This window comes from Penaeus monodon, chromosome 1, assembly GCF_015228065.2.
Source record: "Penaeus monodon isolate SGIC_2016 chromosome 1, NSTDA_Pmon_1, whole genome shotgun sequence".
Lineage (NCBI taxonomy): Eukaryota > Metazoa > Arthropoda > Malacostraca > Decapoda > Penaeidae > Penaeus > Penaeus monodon.
In genome coordinates, this window is record NC_051386.1 from 19,947,061 (window position 1) to 19,972,195 (window position 25,135).

At 46.9% G+C, this 25,135-nt stretch overlaps 1 protein-coding gene across 1 annotated transcript in view; it reads left to right on the forward strand.

Moving 5' to 3' along the window:
• Nucleotides 1-25,124, forward strand: part of LOC119599221 (rap1 GTPase-activating protein 1-like) — a gene marked incomplete at its 3' end in the record, with an annotated part of 152,829 nt that extends 127,705 nt beyond the window's left edge. The window contains 5 exon segments of the mRNA XM_037948985.1: nt 23,235-23,473; nt 23,663-23,941; nt 24,087-24,252; nt 24,493-24,732; nt 24,865-25,124. Coding sequence (XP_037804913.1) covers nt 23,235-23,473; nt 23,663-23,941; nt 24,087-24,252; nt 24,493-24,732; nt 24,865-25,124 — 1,184 coding nt within the window.
• Nucleotides 25,125-25,135: the final 11 nt, after the last annotated feature.

Below are 25,135 nucleotides of genomic sequence, written 5' to 3' on the forward strand. Positions count from 1 at the left end.
AAATTCTACAAGGGGGGGGGGGTGCGAGGGGAGCAGAGGCCACAGTCAATTGTGCCTGCTGGTGGAAGGGGGGCGGGGAGTGGGGGAGTCCTTGCTCAAATCCAGGTCATGTCAGGATTACTGCGTCAGGAGGTGGGAAATGGAGAGAGAGAGAGAGAGAGAGATAGGGAGAGAGAGAAGGGGGGAGGACTCTCCCTATAAAATATGTAGATTTTCATGCGCTTGCCACTCGTGCAACACCTTCCTACCCCCCGGAGCTTGCATTGTTTTATATGCGTTGAATAAATCTTTCAGCGACGAGGAAAGAGGAAATGCACCGGCGGGCTTGAATTTTGTGTGCTGTGGGCGGGAGGAGTTAAAGTGGACTAACACAGTTTCCCGGGCCTGTGGCGGCGGGAAACTGGGTCATCCGAAGTGGGTCACGACCTAAATCAAAAGGGTTGGCGAAGCGGCATTCGTCTCTGTGCTGCTGACGGCGCGGCAGGAGGGGCCTTTTGATGGAACGGCCGGCGAGGGGGGGGGGTGGACGTTGCCGATGTCGCCGAGGACACTTTGGCAGGGCATCTGAGTTTCAACTTTTCGAATCCTCCGCCTCCTCCTCCTCCTCCTCCTCCTCCTCCTCCTCCTCCTCCTCCTCCTCCTCCTCCTCCTCCTCCTCCTCCTCCTCCTCCTCCTCCACCTCCTGTTCATCTTCGGTTGCCCTCAACATTTTTTCCTTCCTCCTCCTCCTCTTCGTTTTCCTCACTTTCCTTCACTAACATCTTCCATTGATAGCATCTTCCTGCAGCGTCTTATATTTAACAATATGTCCCCCATTATGACATTTGTATGTTATTTCACGTTTATACTACTCTCCGTGTCTTTTTCGTCATATTTAATTGTAAATGAAACGAGACTTTTTGATAACGGGACTCGTCTTCTATTTTCTATCCATCAGTATCACTTTCTTGTCTCCTCTCTCTCCTCTCCCTCCCTCCCCCCCCCTCCCTCCCTCCCTCCCTCCCTCCCTCCCTCCCTCCTTCTCCCCCTCTCCCCGTCTATCAGTGCTGAAATTTCCAGAACAGGCGGGACGTGACTGAGAGTTCCCTGAAATCAGCTGTTATCGGGGGCCGCTTCCTGGCCACGGTTATAAAGTCGACAAGGAGAGTGGAAGGGCGAGCTATCGGGAGAGAGACGTGCATTGTCTCCCAAGGCCGGGGATTTGTTAAGAAAAGGCCGATTCTGCCTCTTGGCCGGTTGGCCACTTTGTCACTCGGGCTCCTGTAGATAACCGGAAGAAATCATGAACGTGTGCAAGAGCGTTCTCAGTCTTGTGTCTGTTTGTCTGTTTGTTTTTCTGACCTTTTCTCTTTTCTTTCTTTCTTCATTCCTTCTCTCTCTCTCTCTCTCTCTCTCTCTCTCTCTCTCTCTCTCTCTCTCTCTCTCTCTCTCTCTCTCTCTCTCTCTCTCTCTCTCTCTCTCTCTCATAAGAAACAGCAGCTAAGCTTAGGATGACATATGATTCATAAAAAGGAACGGAAGGAGAGACTTGGCGCTATTAAGGACACTGTTACGACCTTGGACAAATGCGATATTCGATCTCTGATATTTATATTAATCCCTCTTCTCTCTTTCTCTTCTCTCTCTCTCTCTCTTCTCTCTCTCTCTCTCTCTCTTCTCTCTCTCTTTCTCTCTCTCTCTCTCTCTCCCTCCCTCCCTCCCTCCCTCCCTCCCTCCCTCCCTCTCTGTCCCCCCCTCTCCCTCCCTCCCTCCCTTTTCTTCCCCTTATCCCCCTCTCCCCTTCTCTTCTCTTCTCTTCTCTTCTCTTCTCTTCTCTTCTCTTCTCTTCTCTACTCTTCCAAAGGAAACATGTAAACGCGTTTTGTTATATGTTATTTTGGCTCTGCGAAGTTCAGAGAATCAATGGGAACGGTATATTATCCTCCCTTGCACACTGGCACACTTAGATTCTAGGAAAATCTTGTTATAACAGACATGACACTTTAACAACATCGAATTTGCCTTTATTTTATTGTTTTTTTTTTTTCTTTCTTTCTTTTTTTTTTCTTTTTTCTTTTTTACTTTTTTTCTGTTTGCTACGAATTCGTTAACGGTAAGACGGAGACGATAATAAGTGATACCGAAAGAAAAGGTACAAAATATAAAAACGAATAAAACAAGAAGAAAAACGCAGGCGAGAAAACAAAAACTAAAATGTTTTACGCTCGTCGCAATACTTGTCCCGCGTGAAAGGGGACACTAAAGCAAATTGGAATAACCTCCTTGCATGGCGAGTCCCAGGGATCACTTCCTCCTCGGGTCTTTTTGCCAAGGAAACCGAAGACGCTGGTGCCAGGAGGTCTAGGGGAGCGAAAGAGAGAGAGAGAGAGAGAGAGAGAGAGAGAGAGAGAGAGAGAGAGAGAGAGAGAGAGAGAGAGAGAGGAGAGGGAGAGGGAGAGAGGTAGGGAGAAAGGGGAGAAGGTGATGGAAGAAGAGTGATGTAGCATACTGTTGAGATTGTGTATGTTTGCTGTATTCATTTTGTTTGTTTGGACTATTCTGCTTTATTATTTTTCCAGCTTGTCTTTTTTTCATGTTCCCCTCTAAAAAAAAAAGAAAAAAAAATTAGTCCGTTATCCTTCAGCGTTAGTGCTTCTGATCTAGATTAATCCCAAGAAACAAATCATTCCTAGTCATTTATCACTCTAGGCGATCTTGTATATACTCGCGCGCGCGTTTACACAGCTGTTTCTAAGTAGTCGGGATATATTTATATATAGAACCACAACACCTGTGCCAGGATTTTAATGGAGGATGATGGGCACTTGTTCGTAAAATGAACTGCGGGGGTTCAAGGCCACGCGGAGGGCCTGCCCGGAAAGGTAAACAGGTCGGAAAGGAGGGAAGGAAGGAAGGAAGGAGGAGGGAGGGAGGCTGGGAAGGAGGGAGGGAAGGAAGGGGGAGGGAGGAGAGGCTGGGAAGGAGGGAGGAGGGAGGGAAGGAGGCTGGGAAGGAGGGAGAGAAGGAAGGAGGAGGGAGGGAGGCTGGAAGGAGGGAAGGAAGGAGGGAATGGTAGATAAACGAAGGAACTTTCAATTATTAATTTTGACAAATAGAACACATTCATAACAACTACAATGTTCATGACGATATTTGTAATATTGATATGACACTTTTAATAGTTAAAAAAGTAGGTGCTCTTGGAGAAAAATGTAGAATCATCAACGGGAAGGAAAGGAAAAAAAACTTTTCATGCAACTCAGCCAGATAACTTCAAAAGTTACCATTACCCCTCCCCTCTCCTCTTCCCCCTCCTCCTCCTTTCCTTCCTTCCCCTTCTTCCCCATCCTTCCTTCCCCCTCCCTCCCCCCAACCCCCTCCTCCCCCTCTCCTTCCTACCCCTCTCCCCCTCTCCTTCCTACCCCTCTCCCCAACCCACTCCCCCTTAATACCGCCCCTAATCCGCCCCAGAGGTACCGTTGGTCATGGCAGCGCGCCGGGCATTTGTCACACTTGCCTCTTCCTATAACGGGGCCTCGTGGATGGCACCCGGAGGCAGTTCGGGGCGCCGTCTGGTGGTGCCCCGGAGTCTCCTGCCGAGGGTGTGCGGAGCCTTATAAGGAGGGCGGGGGAGGGGGGTGGGGGAGGAGGAGGAGGAGGAGGAGGAGGAGGAGGCCGTAAGATGGGATTTTTGTCTTTCTGTGAGGAGCCGAGGTTTTGTGTCAGAGAATTTGAGCCTGTCTATTTTTAGATAAATAAATAGACTGGTAGATAGACGAATAGAGAAAGGAAGAATGATGGTTCTTCTCTATCTATTTTTATTTATATTTTAAATAGATACACGCAGATAAATACATAGATGAATAGATAAATAAAAATGATTATTCTGCCGATGCTATAAGAATCTCGCTACGTGTAGAATATACCCGTTATTATTTCATTGTTTGTTGTCATTGCGTGTAGCTTCGGAATACTTTTTTTGCTTCCCCGCTGAGACTTCGTAACACACGAGTGCTCAAGCGGTTAGTGTGTACGCTGTGTAGGCCCCTATGAATGTCTTGCGATGTGGAGAATGTGCTTAATCAGGGGATTGTGTCCAGTGCTATTTTTTTCTTTATTTTTTGTTTTCAAATTCTTTCTCTCTCTTTTTTTTATTGTCTTTTTCTTCCTCTTCCGGTTCCTTCTTCTTATCTCTTCGGCTAAGATACTTGGAAGAAGGTTCGCGCGCGATGTTTGTTAGGATCTAATAAAGGCCAGTTAGCAAGAAGTTAGTTTCCGGGAAGAAGTTTGAGCAAGTTTGGAACGCTTTTGAACCTCCATTGAGCACGGCCTTGCTTTCCACGCGGTCTCCTCCTCCGAAAGTAGATTTGAACCTTTTTTTGTAATAGCCACTGTGATAATGAGGTTTATTACACCTTTTTTCCATCTCCCCCCCCCCCTCCCCATGACCTTCAACTTCAGTGACCATTAAGCAGCAGGCGTTACAACTTCTCACTAATGACCTGTACATTACCCGCTTTGACGACCCTCCCCCTTCCCCCCTCCATATTTCTCCCTCTTCTCCTTTCGCTACTACACTCTATTCCCACTTCATATTCTCCCTCTTCTCCTCCTTTTTCTTCCTCTTTCCCTCACCTAGTCTCCCCTGCCCTCTGACCCTCTCCTTACTTTTCCTCCTCCCCCGAAACTCTGCCCTCCCCCTCTCTCTTCTCTATCCCCCCCCCTTCCCTCCCCTAACCCATCCTCTTTCCTCCCCTCGCCCTCCTCCCTTTCCCCTTCCCCTCCCTACTCCATCCCCCCTTCCTCCTCTCGCCCCTTTCCCTCTCCCCTTCTCTCCCTTCCCTCTCCCTCCCCCTTTACCTTTCCCCTTCCCTCTCTTTCCTTCTCTCCCTCCCCTCTCTCTCTCTCTCTCCCCCCCTTCCCACTTCCCTTCCTCCCCTCGCCCCTCTCCCTTTCTTCTTCCCTCCTCCCCCCTCTCCCTTCCCTCTCCCTCCCCTCCCCCACCCCCTTCCCCTTTCCCCGTCACGTAACAGCCACAGTCACCGTTGCTCGTTAAACATCTGCCGTTCACCGTGTTCCGTGACGGCTGTTTTATCTCCACGGCAAAACAGTTACCGTTGTCCATTGTAGTCTGGAAGATTGAGCTAATAACCCTCTCTGTCTCTCCACTTCTCTCGAATATTCATTATTATTCTCCCACTGTTTGTGATCATCATCCAGGGCCCGTTGAATTGCCAAGTTGTAGATTCAACATGGAGAAATAAAGAAATTTCTGTCTGGATTTTTTTTAAAGCGATTGTCATTTCGTTTACTTTTCCCAAGGAACTATATACCAGCGTCGCTCTCTCTCTCTCTCTCTCTCTCTCTCTCTCTCTCTCTCTCTCTCTCTCTCTCTCTCTCTCTCTCTCTCTCTCTCTCTCTCTCTCTCTCTCTCTCTCCATCTCCATCTATTTCATTATCTATGCCAGAATTTTGGTCTTTTTATGAGTGAGATTTATTTTCGCACCCTTTCCTCATCCTGGCGCGCCGTAATCAAGTCTGGAGGATCGATCTCACGCGGGCAGTTTGGCGTCCTGGAAATCACAGAGTGCAAGCCAGCGGTTTTTTCTTCGTCTTTTCTTTGCTTGAGTTCTTTTGCCTTCTCTTCCTTGTTTTATTTTCGTTTTAAATGGCGTCGTTGTTGATGTTATTGTCTTTATCATTAACATCTTCATCTCATATTATCATCATCACTTTTATCATTTTTCTGTTCGTTTTTTTTTCCAAATCTCGTTCCTTCCATTTTGTAATCTATAGCGTTCCTCTGCACTTTTTTATTTAATTTTAATTCCTTTCTTTTTCGTATTTTCTTCCCATTTCCGATTTCTCCATTTTTCCGTCATCATTTTTTTACGGCTTCTCTTCCTCCTTCGCCTCTTCTTTCCTCTCATTACCGTTATTACTGGCCTCTCTTTTTTGGTCTAATGGCAGGGGAAAAAGGTAAAGTTTCATCCCCAGGTATTCCTTTATTGTTTTATTGCTCTCGTCATTTCGTCAGGGGAAGGGAAAATTGCGGTTTGGTTTTCTCTTAACAACCAGCTTCCTTTTTCTTCTCCCTCTCTCGTCCATTTCAAGAAATTCCGTGAAGATTCTGTTATTGCTTCTCTTCTCATCCGCCTCCTATCCTTTCTTTTTCTTCTTCCTCCTCCCTCCTTCATCTCTCTCTCTCTCTCTCTCTCTCTCTCTCTCTCTCTCTCTCTCTCTCTCTCTCTCTCTCTCTCTCTCTCTCTCTCTCTCTCTCTCTCTCTCTCTCCTCCCCCCCTCCCCTTCCTTCCCTCTCTCCCTCCCCCCATCCTCATCTCTCATGGGAATGTCTGCCGCGTAATTAGTAAGAATAATCGCGTCGTTTAAAGGAACTTAATGAGTTGCCTTCTGGTGTCTGGAAGCTCTCCTTTGGCCGTGCCCTTTGGAGTGCTCTTTTATCCCGTTTCTTTCTTTGTTATCTTGTTTCATTTACGGCATCCTTGGGTTTCGTATTTCTCGTCTCTACTTTTTCCTTCCCTCCTTTGTTTTCCTTATATCATCTCTTTTTCTTTATTTTTTCTGTAGTTGTCTCTTTTCTCCCTCTCTCTCGTTTTGCTTAACAACCAGCGTCCTTTTTTATCTCTCGTCTGTTTCAAGAAATTCCGTGAAGACTCTATTACTTCCCTTCTCCTCCGCCTGCAGGAGTCAGTCAGCTCTCTCTCTCTCTCTCTCTCTCTCTCTCTCTCTCTCTCTCTCTCTCTCTCTCTCTCTCTCTCTCTCTCTCTCTCTCTCTCTCTCCTCTCTCACACACACACACACACACACACACACACACACACACACACACACACACACACACACACACACACACACACACACACACACATTCCTCCCATAGACGATGGCTAACATCTGCGAATACACTCACGCGCGCTTGTGCACATTTACACGCAGCCACGTCCAGTCCAGTGGAATTTGAGAAAGTAGACGGCGGTTTAGCGAGCGGGTAAAAGCAGGTAGGTCAGTAGGGAAGATGCAAGTCGGGAAGGGCGGAGAGAGCAGGCAGGGAGGGAGAGAGGGGGCAAGAGGCAGGGCAGGAGGCAGGGTACAGAGGGTATAGTGCCCAGCCTTTCCCAGATATTTTCTCTCTGACGCCCTCACTTTCTCTCGTATTCTCTCCTTGGCACTCCTTTGTCCGCGCCTTCGACATAATTCAATACTTTTAGGTCTATGCTAGGCCCCCTTCTCTTTCAAATCGACTCTCCTATGCGTCATCGCCTGCACGGGGTCGAAGGGGTCAGCCGTGGAAGGGAGGAAGGGTGTAAGAGTTGACAATAGACGGCAAACACCAGCGGCCGTGACTTGGTGGTTTTGTCAAAGGAATCGGTGTGACCTTTTCACCGAGAGAGAGAGAGAGAGAGAGAGAGAGAGAGAGAGAGAGAGAGAGAGAGAGAGAGAGAGAGAGAGAGAGAGAGAGAGAGAGAGAGGAGAGTGAGAGACAGACAAAGTGAGAGCAAGAGAGAGAGGAAGACCAAAGACTGTATACCTTCTGCAGCATATTGGTCGAGAACAGATAGTGTTCAAGTCAGTTTTCGTTAACGCTTGTTGATGATGGTAAGGAGGGTAGACTTTTCAATGCGATTAATTAATCTGACTGTCCCCATAGAGCCGTAATTAGCTGATGATAATTTACAGCAACTGAATAGGATGGCCCTTCCCCCCATTTTGCTGTAGGAAAATCTTTGTTATTTCCCAAGTGTATCTCATATATCACTCCTTTACGTACGAAGGTCATCAGTGTCTGGTGAAAAGGTAATGATAACCTTTTCCCTCCCCCAAGGCCTTTGACGTTTACATCACCTGTAATTACAAATTACTGGGTATAAACGGCGAGAAATAACCTTAACTCGGGAGGCCATGTTTGTTTCCCGCGCTTTTGACCACTCGTTCGAAACCGTCTCTTTATTTCTGGACCTTCGTTTTGTTTAGGATTTTTAAACATTCTTTGTGTTGCAGGCAGTGATGAATAATTTAAAAATATCTTTGATTTTTCTTTTCTTTTCTGTTTATTACTCGTCCATATTCGTGTGTGCATATTCGCTTACCTATACACACAATTACTTTGTCTGTTTTTTTTCCCTCGTTATTTTGGCTTCCCATACTTTCTTTTTATCATTATCTAAGAATCTTGCATCACTCCTAATCGAGATTGTTGAAGAAAAAAAGATGAAAATAAGAGAAAATAAAAGAATGATTCCCTTGCCAGCATGAAGACCCTCCCGGACACTGGACATGAAACCAAAAGCCGCGCGAGGTGCGTATGAGATGAGGGCAGGGCCGTGGGGGCATTATTATCTCTCATCTGTCAACAGGGGACGAGGTAGGGGCGGTGGGCGTGGGTGGGCGTGGGTGGGGTTTGGTTCAAGCCGAGAGTGCGGGTCATCTTCCCCCCCCCCCCCTGTCTCCCCGCTCTCTTCTCTCTCTTCTCTCCTCCCCTTTCTCCTCTTCCCTCCCCCCTACCCCCTGCCAGTTGGGATGAGGGCTTCTGGATTGCTTTGGAATGTTCTTTTGTTCGAGGGAAGTTTTGTGTTTTATTTTGATATGGAAGGAGACTGAATTCAATGATGTTTTATTATTTATTTATTCATTCATTCATTCATTCATTTTCGCTCACGGGCCATCGGGTACTTTATTGCGTAGAAGCGTTGGAATGATCTAGGCCTATATGTGTTGGAAGTTCCTGACTCCCAGGCAATTACTGGGTCTTCATAATAATTAGGCTTGACTAATTTGTTTGACCTTTGGGGGAGGGTTCACACGCCCGCCTGGTCACATAGTGATAAAATGCGTGATGCACTATGTGTGTATGTATGTGTATATATATATATATATATATATATATATATATATATATATATATATATATATATATATATATATATATATATATATATATACTGTATATATACATTGTATTTCATTTATCTCTATTTTTCTTTAATCAAGTGTATGCATAAATATTGGTGGAGAATTGGGCGTATCTGGTAATCAGAATTCTTGCTCATAACCCCGGCAACCTCCCCAGTGACCTCCCGTGACCCCAGCTCACCCTTGTGACCTATGCCCATGTCATCCTCTCCACCCTTCCCTGGGGACGGCAGTGCGGGCTGGGTTACGCGCATTGACAATGACAACAGGATAGCTTTCTGTTGTTGCGCTCTGCGTGTGTTTGTGTTTGCGTGTTAGTTTGTTTGTCTGTGTCTGTATCTTTGTCTGTATATTTATGAAAAGAGAGAGAGGGGGGGGAGACAGAAGGAGAGAGAGAGAGAGAGAGAGAGAGAGAGAGAGAGAGAGAGAGAGAGAGAGAGAGAGAAGAGAGAGAGAGAGAGAGAGAGAGAGAGAGAGAGAGAGACGTGAGTGTGAATGCCAGACCGCACATCCGGTGCTGCGGGTGTAGAGACGTAATGGCGGCGTTGGTGGGGCAGCAACCCTGGGAAATATTATGCAGGCGTGAGTGATGCTGCGTTACAATGATCACCGTGGGAGCTGCTTCCATTATCCTACGCTTCGTCTTTCGTGTTTCGCATTCCCTCTTTCCGCCCCGCCTGCAGGAGGATTATGCCCCGCGGGAGTCTCTCTCTCTCTCTCTCTCTCTCTCTCTCTCTCTCTCTCTCTCTCTCTCTCTCTCTCTTCTCTCTCTCTCTCTCCTCTCTCTCTCTCTCTCTCTCTCTCTCTCTCTCTCTCTCTCTCTCCTCTCTCCTCCTCTCTCTCTCCTCTCTCCCCTCTCTCTCCTCCTCTCTCCCTCCCTCCCTCCCTCCTCTCCCCTCCCCCCTCCCTCCTTCCGTTGCCCTTTTTTACCCTTGCCCATGTTCAGGTTATATAGCATTTTCGACGTTGTCTGTATCCTGCAGGGTAGATGGAACAGCAATTATGCACATGTGTGTATCTACACAAACAAGAACATTAACAGAGAAAAAAAAATACTATTAAAATTTTAAAAAGTTTTCACATCGTCGAGAAGAGAGTTTGCGAACAGTAGCAAAGTGTCAGCCGGCGCTGTTGTTTTTTCCGCTCCAGAGCTTATCGGAAACTTAGCCGATTTCAAAGTCAGAAGTTTATTTCGGAAGAGACCACGATTGACTTCACAGCCCCGCCCCCCCCTCCATCCTTACTCCCCGACTTCACAGCACCCCGCCCCCCCCCCTCTTTGTCCTACGACGTGGAACGCTGACACGGCTGACTGGCGGCGTGACAACGGAGTCGTCGCGTGAAATATGGCAGACGGAAGACACCCCGGCATGGAAGAGGGCATTGTCTTCCACCGCCTTGCCGTTTCCCACCAGTCTAGAAAGGAGTCTAATGAGATAATTGTTATTATTATTTTTTTTTTTGTATCTCTCTTCTCTCTCTCTCTCTCCCCCTCTCTCTCCCTCTCTCTCTCTCTCTCTCTCTCTCTCTCTCTCTCTCTCTCTCTCTCTCTCTCTCTCTCTCTCTCTCTCTCTCTCTCTCTCTCTCTCTCTCTCTCTCTCTGTCTCTCTCTCTCTCTCTCTCTCTCTCTGCTCTCTTTTTTCTCCGTTCGTTGAGCTCTTCTCCAATTCAGTCTTCGTCTGCTCGTTCTGCTCTGACAAATTAAAGTCGAATTCGATGAATGGACCGCACCATTACTGGGCGCTGCGTGGACTACACGATATCGTGCGACAGCGTATAAGGTACCGCATGGTGTGTGACAGGAGTTAGAAACAGAAGAGAGAGAGAAGAGAAGAGAAGAGAAGACAAGAGAAGAGAGCCAAGGGTAATATAGAAATCAAGCTTTCAGTGTCTCCATGTAACACCCCCGTCTCTAGCCATAAATTTAATGAATCCTTCATTTCCTTTCTCGCGATCTCTCCAAGAAACGAGCAGCTTCCTGGATGCTGTGGAGAGGGAACAGCGCTTCTCACAGCTAGATCACGGTCATATTTACTTCATCTGCCACTTCATGTCTCCTCGTTCTACGCAACGATGGGCATTCAACATTCACGATTTGACTCCTTTGTATAGCGATGGGTTTCCGGTGCCGCGCCTTCGTGATGAGGAAGGGGAGACCCATTTAAGGTCTTGGGGATGTGACTCGTGGATTTGGCAGTGTTGGCGATGCAAACAAGTAGAACACGGGGAGCTATGCACTGTATTTAGCCGGAAGTTGGGGAATGAAGGTATTCTCTTCTCTCTCTCTCTCTCTCTCTCTCTCTCTCTCTCTCTCTCTCTCTCTCTCTCTCTCTCTCTCTCTCTCTCTCTCTCTCTCTCTCTCTCATTGATTTTTCATATATTTCCTCCTCATTGGGGGCACAGAGTTTTGAATCAGATTTTTTCCGCTCTGGGCATGGACAACATTCTCCATTAACATTCACTGCTTTGAACTGATTATCAGAATAACGTAAGAGGAGAGAGGGGAAAGAGAATTGCCTTGGTATGTTGAATATTTCGTGTGGAAATTAAAAGCCGGGAGGGCACGCGTATAGAGCCTGAAGAAACGTGGGTAGAAGGGAACAGCTGTTAGCCAATCACCGCGGCCACAGAAGTCAGCTGTTTTGTATACCGAGGTGTCTGATGTACGTGAATGTGTTCTCTCAAGTACAGCTTCACCTCTCCCCCCTCTTTACCCTCAGTCAGGAGGTCAAGGGTTAAAGGTCACAGGGGGATAATTGGCGTCCTTGTTGTGGGAGGGATACATCAGGACGAGCAGAAATGAGAGTGAGGTTGGGAGGGAAGGGGCGACGGGGGGGATGGGGGGTGGAGGAGGACGACCAAGAAGGTCACCTTATTACCATACGATCCCCGGCTCTCAGGTAATGCAATTTGCATCTCGTGAGGGCATCCTGAGTGATCTAAAAGAAGAAAAAAGGAAAGAAAAAAGAGGATACGTGGGTGAAACGGACGCAATGCCCAGTATCTTCTTCCTCCTCTTCTCCTTTCTTCGTGATTTGCTGCATGATGACGTCCTGACATCCCTTTCAGTCACGTCGCTCCCGGCCATAAACGTGACGTCAGCTGTCGGGACTCTGTCTGGGAGAGATAGGCCTGTGCGAATCTCGTGAATAAGCGTGCTTGTCTTCGTGTTTAGCTTATGGTAGCGAAAATGGTGCGCGTGTAGTCTTTTGGCAGTTTGTCGCATGGAAGTAAATGATTATTGTTATTATTATTATTATTATTATTTATTATCATGTATTATTATCATCATCATCATCATCATCATCATCATCATCATCATCATCATCATCATCATCATATCATCATCATCATCATCATCCTCATCATCATCATCATCATCTCATCATCATCATCATCATCATCATCATCATCATCATCATTATTATTGAAATTGTTATTTATTATTTATTATATCATCATCATCATCATCATCATATTATTATTATTATTATTATTTATACCAACGTCGTGACACTGACCGACCCTAACCCAGGCACGGCCGCGAAGGGGAAACCCGACGCTGACATTGAAAGACATCCTCTTTCGATATATGTTGAGGAAGTGATGGAGATGTGATTGGGACAGACGGCACTGAATAATGCTGGTAAGGAGGGAGAGAAAAACCGAGGGAGAGAAGCTCGTATGTAGTTCGAGACGCCATCGCTACGAGCTCTCTGAGAGAGAGAGAGAGAGAGAGAGAGGAGAGAGAGAGCGGAGGAGAGAAAGACGAAGACGAGCGACGATAGAGAGATGAAGAGGAGGAGGAGAGAGAGAGAGAGCTTGTCATGAACGACCAAGAGCTCGGGAACAATCGAATTACGAAACGCGCGCTTAGATATTCAATGAGGAGCGGAAGGCGGGATGTAATTTTCATTATGCAACGGGCGTCGGACCAAGACCTCGAGAGCGATCATCTGCATTCTCCGTTGGCAAGGCGTGATGGCGAATGCATGACAGGTACCGGCGGTCATGCACTCATGCTTGTCACAAGGGAAGAAAAAATTACGTACGACGCGTACTCTCGTATAATATTGCCATGTAGGTTGCTATCGAGAATACCTTGGGGAAAAAAAAAGAAAGAGAAAATGGATACACCAGGAACTTATTTTTCTGCCACTTCCTGTTTTTGGAATTAAAAGATGCTCAAATAGATAGGCAGACCACGCTACGAGGCGACCGCACTTCGATAAGGATATTCTACTTAGGAGGGAGTCCTCTCTCTACTTCCTGTCTGGCCGCGCGCACTCAGCCCTGGCACAGACAGGCAGACAGATAGAAACAAAGTTAAATATATAATGGAGAGGGAGATGGAGAGAGAGAGAGGGAGAGTGAGAGGGAGAGAAAGAGTGAGGGAGAGAAAGAGGGAGGGAGAGAAAGAGGGAGGGGAGAGAAAGAGGGAGGGAGAGAGAGAGAGGGAGAGAGAGAGAGAGAGAGAGAGAGAGAATGAGGAGAAGGAGAAGGAGATAATGTAAATGAAAATGGAAATGGAAATGAAGGACAAACAGAGAAAGAGACTCCCATGTGTCAGGAGTCTCCAAGACTACTCCCGCCCATGTCCCCAGTGCACCCCCCCCTCTTTGACCTCCGCAGCCTTGTTTGTGTCCACGCTTCAGTCACCTTCAGTTTGTTTGGTGCTGTTTATTTATATATATGCCCTTTCTGGATGTGTCTTGCGTATGTCCGTGACGACATGTTCAGCGATTTGGGATGATGCATAAGCAATATTTATCGTATAGTTAAATAGTACATCACCATATGTTGAAAGGTTTAGTTGTAATTGCAAATGCTTCGTTTCCATTGATTATGATAATGGTGTTTGTTTTTGTCTTGTCGTTAGATGAATAAAAACTATGTTTATGATAAGCTGATCACTTGTATCAAACCTGCCCTTTGGTGGTTTGGTGGTCGGTGTCTTACACAGGCCTACCCTTTACCGTATAATGGACTCTTGCGGCCGTGACCTGATCCTGCTGTGGCCTGAAGCCTGCCTGCCCTTTCTCTCTCGCCCCCTACCCCTCTCTCTTTTCTCTCTTGTCTCTCCTCTCTTTCTCTTTCTCTCTCTTTCTCCCTCTCTCTTTCTTTCCTTCTTTCTTTCTTTCTTTCTTTCATTCTTTCTTTCTCTCATTCTTTCTCTCTCTCTCTCTCTCCCTCTCTCTCTCTCTCTCTCTCTCTCTCTCCTCTCTCTCTCTATATCCATGTTTCATTTCTCCCAACTAGATTGCGCCGTCCATCTCTCTCCTCTCGATTTTTCTGCCTCTTAGTCTCTCTCTCTTGAGGTCTGACCGTCCTTTTTTTTAGGAAAGGAAGAGACGGCAGGTGTGAGTGACAAAGGGAAAAGTGAGGAATAAGACAGGAAGGATAACAGAAAGAAAAGGGAGAGAGTGAAAGGAAGGATAACAGAAAAAAGGGAGAGAGGGAGGGACGGGAGGATTGAGTGACTAAAGATGACGGAGAAGAGAGAAAATAAGCCCAGAGTGTTTTCCTTTTCTGTGACGAATGGCGGGCTGTAGTTGCAGCTGCCGATGACCATTTATCTGAAGAGGAACGACTGTTTAGCCGCGGAGTATCTTTTGATCTGTTAGTACTTTCGGGGCGTTTGTACATTTGGCTTGTTAGTACTTTCGGGGCGTTAGTACTCTTAGCTTGCTAGTACATTTAGCTCGTTAGTACTTTCGGGTAGTTAGTACTGTTGGCTTGTTAGTACTTTCGGCTCGTTAGTATTTTTTCCGTCCAGCTATATCCGACCTCGCTATATCGCACCGGCCATCTCGATTTGGGTGATTTATACACCTCGATGGCTAGAAATGACAGGTGTAGCGTCTTTAAAGTCGGGAATCAACTGATGAAAGATAAGGATCGTCACCTGGTATCTCCTCCTCGATCCCCCCCCCTCTTTGACCGGACAGTGACCTGACCTGACCTCGTAGGGGGGAAAGGGGCTCCATTTACATATAGATTACCGGAATATTGAACGTGTCTGCGGCCGTTAGCAATCGTGTTTGAAGTTGACGGGCGTGACAGCGCTATGGCTGAAATGAAAATTAATTTCTCGCTCGATTTTTGCTCCAAGCATTTAGCTCCGGGATTTGTGAGTGTGGTCTGTATGCATGCGCACACATACATATATATGTGTATGTGTGTATATATGTGCGTGTGCATGTATGTATACATATTTGTGTGTGTACATACATACATACATACACAACAGAGAGAGAGAGAGAGAGAGAGAGAGAGAGAGAGAGAGAGAGAGAGAGAGAGAGAGAGAGAGAGAGAGAGAGAGAGAGAGAGAGAGAGAATAATTAAAGAATGTCACATGATACAAACTCGCAAGGTGTACATCTGCAGACAATGGACTCGGGTCACGTACACATGTTTGTACTTAAGGACCCTGTATGGCATCCCCCCCCCTTCCCCGGACTTCCCCACGCCCCCGCACCCCTGACCTAAAGTACGTTATATTTACGACCAAATAACCTCGAGTTTTGTCTCTTTTCTTCACAGTCGGAGTATCGCCGTTATCTTCCCCGGTTACCTGGCTCGGGTTTGAATTTTTAGTGGGAGGAAGGCGGTTGTTTATTTTCGTGTTATGCTTTTGTTTACTCTGGTGTTTTATTTTTGTTATTCTGTTAATATGTTGGGCCAGGTGTGAGTGGTGAAAAAAGGTTTATGAGATGCTGCTTATTTATTCAGGGAACACACATACATACAGAGAGAGGGGGAGAGAGAGAGAGAGAGAGAGAGAGAGAGAGAGAGAGAGAGAGAGAGAGAGAGAGAGAGAGAGAGAGAGAGATCCCCCAGAACCGTTTGGATTTTAATGGATATAAGGAGCCCCTTTTCGTAGCTGTTGGAGGCCAATATTGCGGTCTGGTTCCACGCGTGCCCATGCTCAGTCGGGTCCATGACACTGATAACCGCGCTAATAAATTCAGCAGCGTCCAGGTCGTCGCACAATAAAAAAAAATCAGATAACTAATAATAAAAAAAGTTGCGTTGAATAATAAATAGGCAGGTAGCAGTCTTCCGAATGTGTGCCGGCGACCACACATCGTCGTGTTGGAGAGACTGGTGTGGTCGCTGCTGTCTTGTGACCGCAAATCGACAGTGAAGGTCAGCAGTACTACTAATTAAGAGTCGAGAAAGTAAAGGTGTGTGTGTGTGTGTGTGTGTGTGTGTGTGTGTGTGTGTGTGTGTGTGTGTGTGTGTGTGTGTGTGTGTGTGTGTGTTTTCGAGATTGTTTTCACGCGAGGGAAATTAGATGCTGATTTATGTGTACATGCAAATATAGACTTCATACTTACATGCATGCATACCTACATAAACACTGATAGATATAAATAAGGTACATGTGTGCTTGCAATGGAACTCGGCTGTTGACCTCCTCTTTTGATATTCATAGGGTTACGGTTATTTCCTGCAGTCACATTAATTTTTAATTCCGAGAAAGCTCTTTTATACTGATAATTTGCAGACAGGTATTATGCAAATTGTAAACAGCATGTGGCGTAACATGACGGTGCTTGAGGTGCCAAGCGGTAGAATGTGTCCGAATACGTTGCTTGAATGATCATGTCTAAATGGCACTGTGCCAGTCGCTTTGCAGGAAATGGTGTGTTTGGTCACCTTAGCCTTGCAGGACAAGCAGCTGCTGCGTATTTATAGGACTCGTGCTTCCCGTCATTGCATCCTAACGAAAAATGGGTGACGAATGCTACGTGACCTGACCTTTAATGAGACCTCTTGTCAGCAACAGTAATTGACTGCGAGTTGGTCAGCCAGTCACGTGTTGTGCCGGCCGCAGGTGGAAGGGTCACAGCGCCCCCTTTCCTCTTATTCGCATTCTCTTCCCTCCACCCCCTTATTATCCTTCGTCTTTCTATCCTCCTCCCGCTTTCCGAACCCTCCGTTTTCCTCCTCCTCCTCCTCCTCCTCCTCCTCCTCCTCCTCCTCCTCCTCCACTTCCTCCTCCTCTTCCTCCTCCTCCTCCTCCCCCCCTTTCTAGCCGAGGCTCGTCTTACTTCTCTTTTGAGGGAGGACATGTTAGAGCCCTCTATCGGGTTACTTCCAAGACAAATATCGAGAATACGTCTTGATCGTGGGTTGTTTTCCTCTGTGTGTATATATATATGTATGTACCTATGTACGTACTGTATGTAGTCATGTATATATTTATGTGTGTATGTATGTATGCATAAATGTATCTATGTATGCATGTATCTCACTCGCACATCCAGTCTAGGCTTCATCGCTTTCAAGATATCCTGTCATTCTTTATTTGTTATTTTGATACGGCGCCCAGACCTTGGATGATATTGGCAGCATTTATCCCCGAAGCCATCCAAAATCCTCTTGGCGAATGATCGAATTTCTTACCTAACGTAGTTATGTTGCAAAGGTCAAGGCTATAGCTGTCTTATTTGATTAAATCTGACGTTCGCTTGACAACAGATGGGCGTTGCTTAGGCCGAGGGGATTGGAAGGGGAAAGGTGGGCGATTGAGTGTAATGAATTCCTCTCTCTCTCTCTCTCTCTCTCTCTCTCTCTCTCTCTCTCTCTCTCTCTCTCTCTCTCTCTCTCTCTCTCTCTCTCTCTCTCTCACTTTCCCCTCCTTTCTCCTCTCCCATTTCCTCTCCCTCCATCCTCTCCTCCTTCCTTCTCCCATCGCTTATCCACCCTCTCCCTCTGCCTCGGTCCTTCCTTCCCTGTCTGCTACCCTCTCCCTCAGCCTGTCCCTCTCCCCTCTCCCTCAGCCTGTCCCTCTCCCCTCTCCCTCAGCCATCTCTCTCCCCTCTTTCCGTGTGCATGAAATGACTCACCGCTCAAGCACGACCGGCGGAGTACACCAGCCTCCTCCTTCCCCCCTCCCTCATACCCCTCGTAGGGAGTGCCAGAGGAAGGGGGAGGAGAAGAATGAGAAGGAGGTGAAAAAGAAGGAGGTGAAAAAGAAGGAGGAGGAAGAGAGATGATGATGATGATGAGGAGGAGGAGAAGAAGGAGGAGGAGAAGAAGGAGGAGGAGGGCAGTGACCAGTACACCGAGTCAAGATGTTGTTTTTGGATCGCGACGGATAAAAGAAAAGGGAGAAGGGAGGGAAGAAAGAAAAAAACGGTTATATTGAGTAACCCGTTGCCTCATTCTCCTCGCGGGCGATTTGGAGTCAAGGCGCTCTGGAAGGCCGCGGGTCACGTCCGTTGGATCTTGGCAGGGTAAATATAGGGTTCACTCGCCGCCTTGTTTGTCTGTCTGTCTTTTCTCTTCTCTTCTCTTCTCTTCTTCTTCTCTTCTCTTCTCTTCTCTTCTCTTCTCTTCTCTTCTCTTCTCTTCTCTTCTCTTCTCTTCTCTTCTCTTCTCTTCTCTTCTCTTCTCTTCTCTTCTCTTCTCTTCTCTTCTCTTCTCTTCTCTTCTCTTCTCTTCTCTCTCTCTCTCTCTCTCTCTCTCTCACCCTCCCTCTCGCCCTTCCCCTCCTCCAACTCCTCCCTTGCACCCTCTTCCCCCTGCCCCATCCCCCCCTCTCTCCTGGAAAGTGTCGCAGTTTCCTTATCCCATCGAGGGCGAGATGTGGGAGGCGCCTCATGAGTACAAGAGAAAATAGATCCGCCTGCTGGGCCGTTTAGACCTCGAGGGTGAGGGTGAGAGAGTGAGGGTGACATCACCGCACAGAAGGACGCTGGGCAGGGCGCTCGTGCGAAGGGATTTTGTAACCTTTTTTTTCTTCTCTTTATTCCTTTTATTTGTCTGTATATCCGTTTCTCTGTCTGTCTTATTTATCTGTTTGTCTATACCTATCTATCTAAGTGTCTATCGATCTGTCTATATCTGCCCTCCCCATCCCTGCCTTGGACGTCAGCCTCTACCCTCCCCTGCTGACAGCCTTGCACTTACCTCTTACCAAACCTGCTGATACCAACTTGCACTGCCGCTTTTGCAAGACAGCCTGCTCAGACGTTGCTCCTGTTTTTGATGGTATTGCTGTTTGTCATTGTTTGTTTGTAGTCATTTTCGTATTAGACGTTCGATTGTCATCATCATCATCATTGTTCTATCCTCTCGTCTACATTTTGTCTTTTCTGCCACTTACCTCCCTACAAGCTCATTCATTTTCTCTCTCAAACATCTCCATCCTTAGTTTCATTCCCTCTTCCTTCCTCCCTTACAAAGAGGAATCCATTAATTAAAAAAAAAAAACTAATAACGTATTGCAAAGTCGTCTCTCACTCGCCTGTTCGTAGAGGTATTGCAAAGCGGTTGCATTATCGGTTCGTTGTTGGTCTCTCTCTCTCTCTATCTCCATATCTATCTATCTTTCTCTCTCTCTATCTATCTATCTATCTGTCTATCTATCTATCTATCTACCTATCTCTGTATCTATCTCTATCTCTATCTCTATCTCTATCTCAATCTCACTTTCCATTTCCTCTCCCTTCTCCGCTCCCCTTTCCTTCTCCTCTCCTTGTTGGTTCGTCCAGTTAACCTTGCGTGCTGATGGCGGGCGGAGGGTCACTCGCTCGCTCGCTCCCCTGATCCATTTCCTCTTCCTCTTTGGACATAGATCATTTGACTACCGTTTTTATTTTTTTTATTTTTTTAGGGGGGTGGGGAGGTGATTGCGAATTTTCAGTTGTTTTTGTTAGTTTGGTTGTTTTGCTGTTCTGGGTGGTGTGGATTGTGGTTGTTGTTAGCTGTTGGTGCTCATGTTTATCTTTTTATCCGCGATTATTCGCATTTCCTTTCATTTTAGTGGTTTTCGTTGTGTTTACTTTTAAATTCGAAATAAGCTATTAATTATAAGGCTTACTAACCATTTTTTATTTGGTTTCTTATATGTATGTTGCTGTGGTTGTTGCTATTATATTATTATTATTATTATTATTATTATTATTATTATTATTATTGATGTAATTAGTATTATTATCATTATCATCATTTTGATTATAGCAACGGTGTTACATGCCAATATGATTTTAATCTTAATTTTTTATATGATCAGATTGCCTTCACAGTTAATTTGGCTTATTTGATTTTTAGGGAAAAAAGAGCGGTTTGAATTGTTTGTTTGTATAGGTGTTGGGGAAAGAAGGCGAGGAGTGAGTAATGAGGAAACCCAAATTAAGACTATGGAGGCTCTCACTCCTCACTCCATGACCCACCTGGCCCTTACTCCCTCAAGAAAGCCCTCACTCCCTCGCCAGACCCATTCTCGACCACCTCCCCCCTCCCCTCTCCCTTCGCCTCTTCCCCCCCCCTCCATACCCTCCTCACTCCCTCATCTCACTCCCTCATACTCCTGGCCCTCGAGACACGTTGAGTGATTCTACCCAGGCCTATGGAAGTGTTTTCTCTTGCCCCCTTCTCCCATTTGCTTTGCCTCTGATTTTGATATTTTATGTTATTACTGTTCTTGTTTCTTTTGTATCCCCTTTACGCTATTTTCCGTTTTCTCCCTGGCCTTTCTACCCCCTGCTTCGTACCGGTCGCGAGGCTGATACATTCGGGGGACATTGGGTGACCGCTTGCCCCCTCCCCCCTCCCCCATTCCCTCTGCTCCTCCCCCCCCTTCCTCCCCTTCTCTCTTTCCCCAAACTTACCTTGTCCACCTCCCCCCAGCTGAGCCTACTTACCTGCACCTAGACCCCCCACTTTTCTTACCTGCCCAGCTCCTTCCCCCTCCCCTACCCTCCCTTACCCCCTCCCCCATCTCTATCTTCCCTTTCCCCCCAATCTCCGTGTCGATCTTCCCGCGTGATGTAAAAATCTGGTCACCTTCTCCCCCATAACAGACGCCATTTTCGTGTTCCTCCGTAGAAAGCCCTCTCCTCCCCTCCCCCTTCGTCCCCCTCCCCCTCCCCCTCTCCCTTGGCACGCTCTCCCCGCCAAGAACCTGACGCGGGGGAGGCCGTTTTTGCCGTCCCCAACTAGGCCTCTTCCGCTTCTTAGTGACTTTGCCCTACTTTGTGACTCGAGGCCTATCACTGCTTCATGTTATTTTCTCTCTCTCTTTTCTTTCTCTTTTATATTTTTTTTCTTTTGAATTTCTCTCTCCACTGACGCGGCCCTGTGTCCTAATGGTCGGGTCGTGTTGGCGTTTCAGTGCGAGGGAAAGTTTCGGGGACTCTGAAGAATTTTCCTTGGAGAGAGGTAGAGGGGGAAAGGGAGGGAGGGAAGGGAGGGGGAGGGAGAGTGAGGGTAAGAGGAAGGTGAAAAGAATGAAACAGAGAGACAAAAAGACAGACAGACGAACAGGGCTGTGAATCTTGACCTTATCTGACTTTATTTAAGCATCCCCCTTCCCTTATGCCAGCGCCATCTCTCGGCGTGAATTACCATATGGAATAAGGCGGAGGAGTCGCTGTTCGGGGCAAAGGCTAATAATACCCAATAATAATAGGCTCTTGTTCGACTGCCTTGTGGAGTGAGGAGCCTCTTGACCGCTGCCGAAAGGAAATGGTCGACTCTTAAAGAGAGGCGAGAGTATACACAGAGGGAGGAAGGCATCCACAAGCCAATAAACAAAATATGTGCAAGCAGTGATGAGAGAATTGACCAAAATAGCTGCGAGTCTGGATGGAAACCCGATCTGGCTGCTGGTGGCCGGGGGCTGCCGTCGAACGTACGTACATACGCGGGTGCACGTACGCACGCACATAGAAACACACACACAAATACACACACACGCAAATACACACACACGCGCAAGTACACACACACACACGCAAATACACACACACGTACACACACGCACACACACACGCACACACACACGCACACGCACACGCACACGCAACACACGCACACGCACACACACACACACACACACACACACACAATTACACACACACACAATTACACACACACACAATTACACACACACAAACATACACACACAAACATACACACACAAACACACACACACAAATACACATACATGTATGCATATATAAATACTTGCATACATAGTTCTATTCGTTTATAGATCGATTGGTTTATTTTACATACACACATACATATCCACATATATCGTACATATAAACACACAGGTACATCCAGTCGTCTGTACGCCGCGCCCTCACGCCCGCACAAACACACGTGTTCTAGCCTCATTATCACACGCTCATCTCCCGGGCATACTGATGAGGCCTACATTTTAAGAGGAGAAACCCCTATTATACTGTTAATAGCAGTGTTATTGTTTGTGCGTCGGTGACAGCCTCCACACGGTGATAGGAGGGGAGGGAGGGAGGAAGGGGGGTGTGTGGGGAAAGAGAGGGAGGAGGGGAGGGATGTGGGGAAAGAGAGGGAGGAGGGGAGGGGGAGGTGAGAAAGGGAGGGAGAGCTGAGCGAGGTGAAGTAGGAACCCATTGAAACACATCATTATGGACGCGAGGCATATTTTCAGATTTTAATCCCATCCCAGTTGCATCGCCGGCTTTGGAATGATCGATAGCGTAATTGATTTTGAATCTGCCCCCACCTGATTAATTTCAATCTCGTTCTCTCCCTCCCCCTCTCCCTCTCCCTCCCGATCTCCCTCCCGTTCTCCCTCTACCTACCGCCTCCCCATCTGTGCGTGCTAAGAAGCAGTAATTTATCACATATGTAGTGTATGTGCGTATATGTGCTTTTGGGAGGGAGCGAAACGCACACATACGTACAAAGTTAAAATGGAGTAACGTTGGCAGTTTTTTTTTTTTTTTTTTTTAGAAATAAAAAAAGTCATGTTTTATTTTATTATAGTCACTCATAATGTATGATAATTCACATAAACTGTTCTCAAATCCACGCATCACGGGCAGATATCGCATAGGCCTACCTCATAGCAGAGGAAAAACCTGGTGTATTTATGGCTTAGAGTAGATTCCAGCTTTCACATTTAAGAGATCTGAAAGCCTCGGTGTTCATTAGTCGATGAACATTACGCGCGAGAGAAGACTGAACATTTGACCGGCACTTTTCAATGAATATGTAATGGACACTTCCATAATCCTAGCGATGGTACAACAAAGAAACGCCGTGGAACAATTTGTACCTTATAATTAACGATTTAGATTTTTTCAGTGTGTTCGTTTTTTGTTTTGTTTTGTTTATATTTCATTCTTATTCTCTTTTTTGTTTTTTTTGTGTATGTATTCGCCGCCCTCACTCTTCTGTAATTACGTGTTATAATTTATTAACCCTATGATTGTGGAGAGATATGGTTGTGTGTATGTGTTTTTACGTATGTTTTTTTCATGTATCATTTCTCTTTATCGACCCCTTCTAACCCCCCCCTCCCATTTCTCCCCCAACAGCGCCTGAAGGAGGAGCTGACGGTGGAGCGATTCCAGCCGGTGGTAACGCCGCGCGGACCCGAGATGATCGTGGCCTACGACGAACACGTACTCGTCAACCACTTCAAGTTCGGCCTCATCTACCAGCGCGCCGGCCAGACCACCGAGGAGCAGCTGTTCGGCAACAAGACGCACTCGGCCGCCTTCGAGGAGTTCCTTAGCCTCATGGGACAGCGGGTCAAGCTGAGAGATCACGAAGGGTAAGTTCAGGAGTGAGATTGCTATGTGTTTGGGTAATATTTCGAGCGGGAGGTTACTTTAGGGTTGTGGTATATATATCCAGTGTTTTGTTTTTGTATTTCCTTCGAATGTATTATCCAAGACTTAACGTAGTCGCATGCGTTTGCGTGTTGACGAAGCACTGGCTAAAGAACCGAATTCTCTCGCAGATTCAAGGGCGGCCTGGACACCCTTTACGGGCAGACGGGCGAAGAAAGTGTCTACGAAGTGTTCCGCGAGAAGGAGATCATGTTCCACGTGTCCACGCTCTTGCCATACACGGAGAACGACCCTCAGCAGCTGCAGCGCAAGAGGCACATTGGCAACGACATCGTGGCCATCGTCTTCCAGGAGGGCAACACCCCCTTCGCCCCCGACATGATCGCTTCGCACTTCCTCCACGCGTACATTGTGGTTCAGCCGATCGATCCCTGCACGCCTAATACCAGGTGGGTTGAGCGCTTTGTTGGTCTGTCTCCTATCTTGAATTTGGTGATATTTTTCAAGTGTATTACGATTTCAGTCCATTTTCTTAGCATCGAAATACACTGTACTAAGTGAGATAACTGAGATTCTCGATCTCCCCCTCGCCAGTTATCGCGTGAGTGTGACAGCAAGGTCGGACGTACCTTTCTTCGGCCCCACATTGCCTTCGTCGGGAGTGTTCGAGAAGGGACCCCAGTTCAAAGAGTTCATCCTCACCAAGCTCATCAATGCCGAATTGGCATGCTACAAGGCCGAGAGATTCGCTAAATTGGAGGTAAGTCACGAAGGGCTTCTGCTGTGGCTTCGTGCATGTTAAACTGGCTGCGAAACACGTCCAGTTAAGTGTAAATATCGTCGGGCTTGTTTTTTTTCCGTTACCTTTAGTTAATTCCAATAAAAATTATCGATGGAAAAAAATAATATGGATGGAGCAGTTTGTGGCAATTGCAGATATAATAGAAAAATATGTATGGATAAAAAAAAATATATGTTTCATAACTTTTTTTCCCTCCAGCTGCGCACACGGTCCTCGCTGCTGAGTTCCCTCGTCGACGACCTACGTCGGAAGAGTAACGAGTTCCTGGGAATCGCTGAAGTCCAGGAGCCCCCGAAGCTTGAGACGCCCGGCACAAGGTTTACCGAGATCGTCAGGAAGGTCCTCCGAGGCCGCCCGCCAAACCAGGACCCTGCTGGCTTGGTCAAGAAGACGACGGCGACCAACAACTCCAACAACCTGGCGGGTGGAACACCTTCGGTAAGATGTTTTTCTTATTGTTATTATTATTATAATGAATGTTTTGCTTTCTTCGTGATTTTATATTGATATATTTGTTTCTTCGTGATTACTCTTATGATATGCTCTAATACTTGGTGTCTGCAATTGCAGAGTTCCCGCAGCAAAGGAAGCAAGGGCAGCGGAGGCAGCAGCGGCGCCCGGACGCCCACCTCGAGTCCAGACACGACGCCCAACACGCAGATGGCGCTGTCGGAGAGTGATGATTCCTCCATCAACTCGATCGACATCGACGGACATTCCCATCCTCTCAACGAGGATTCGGACACGGGGCTAGAGTCCATGTCCTCCGCCGAGACGCCCCACAAGCTGTCCTTGCACTGTCCCCTCTGCGGCGGCAACGAGGACGGCGTGTGGCCCCACG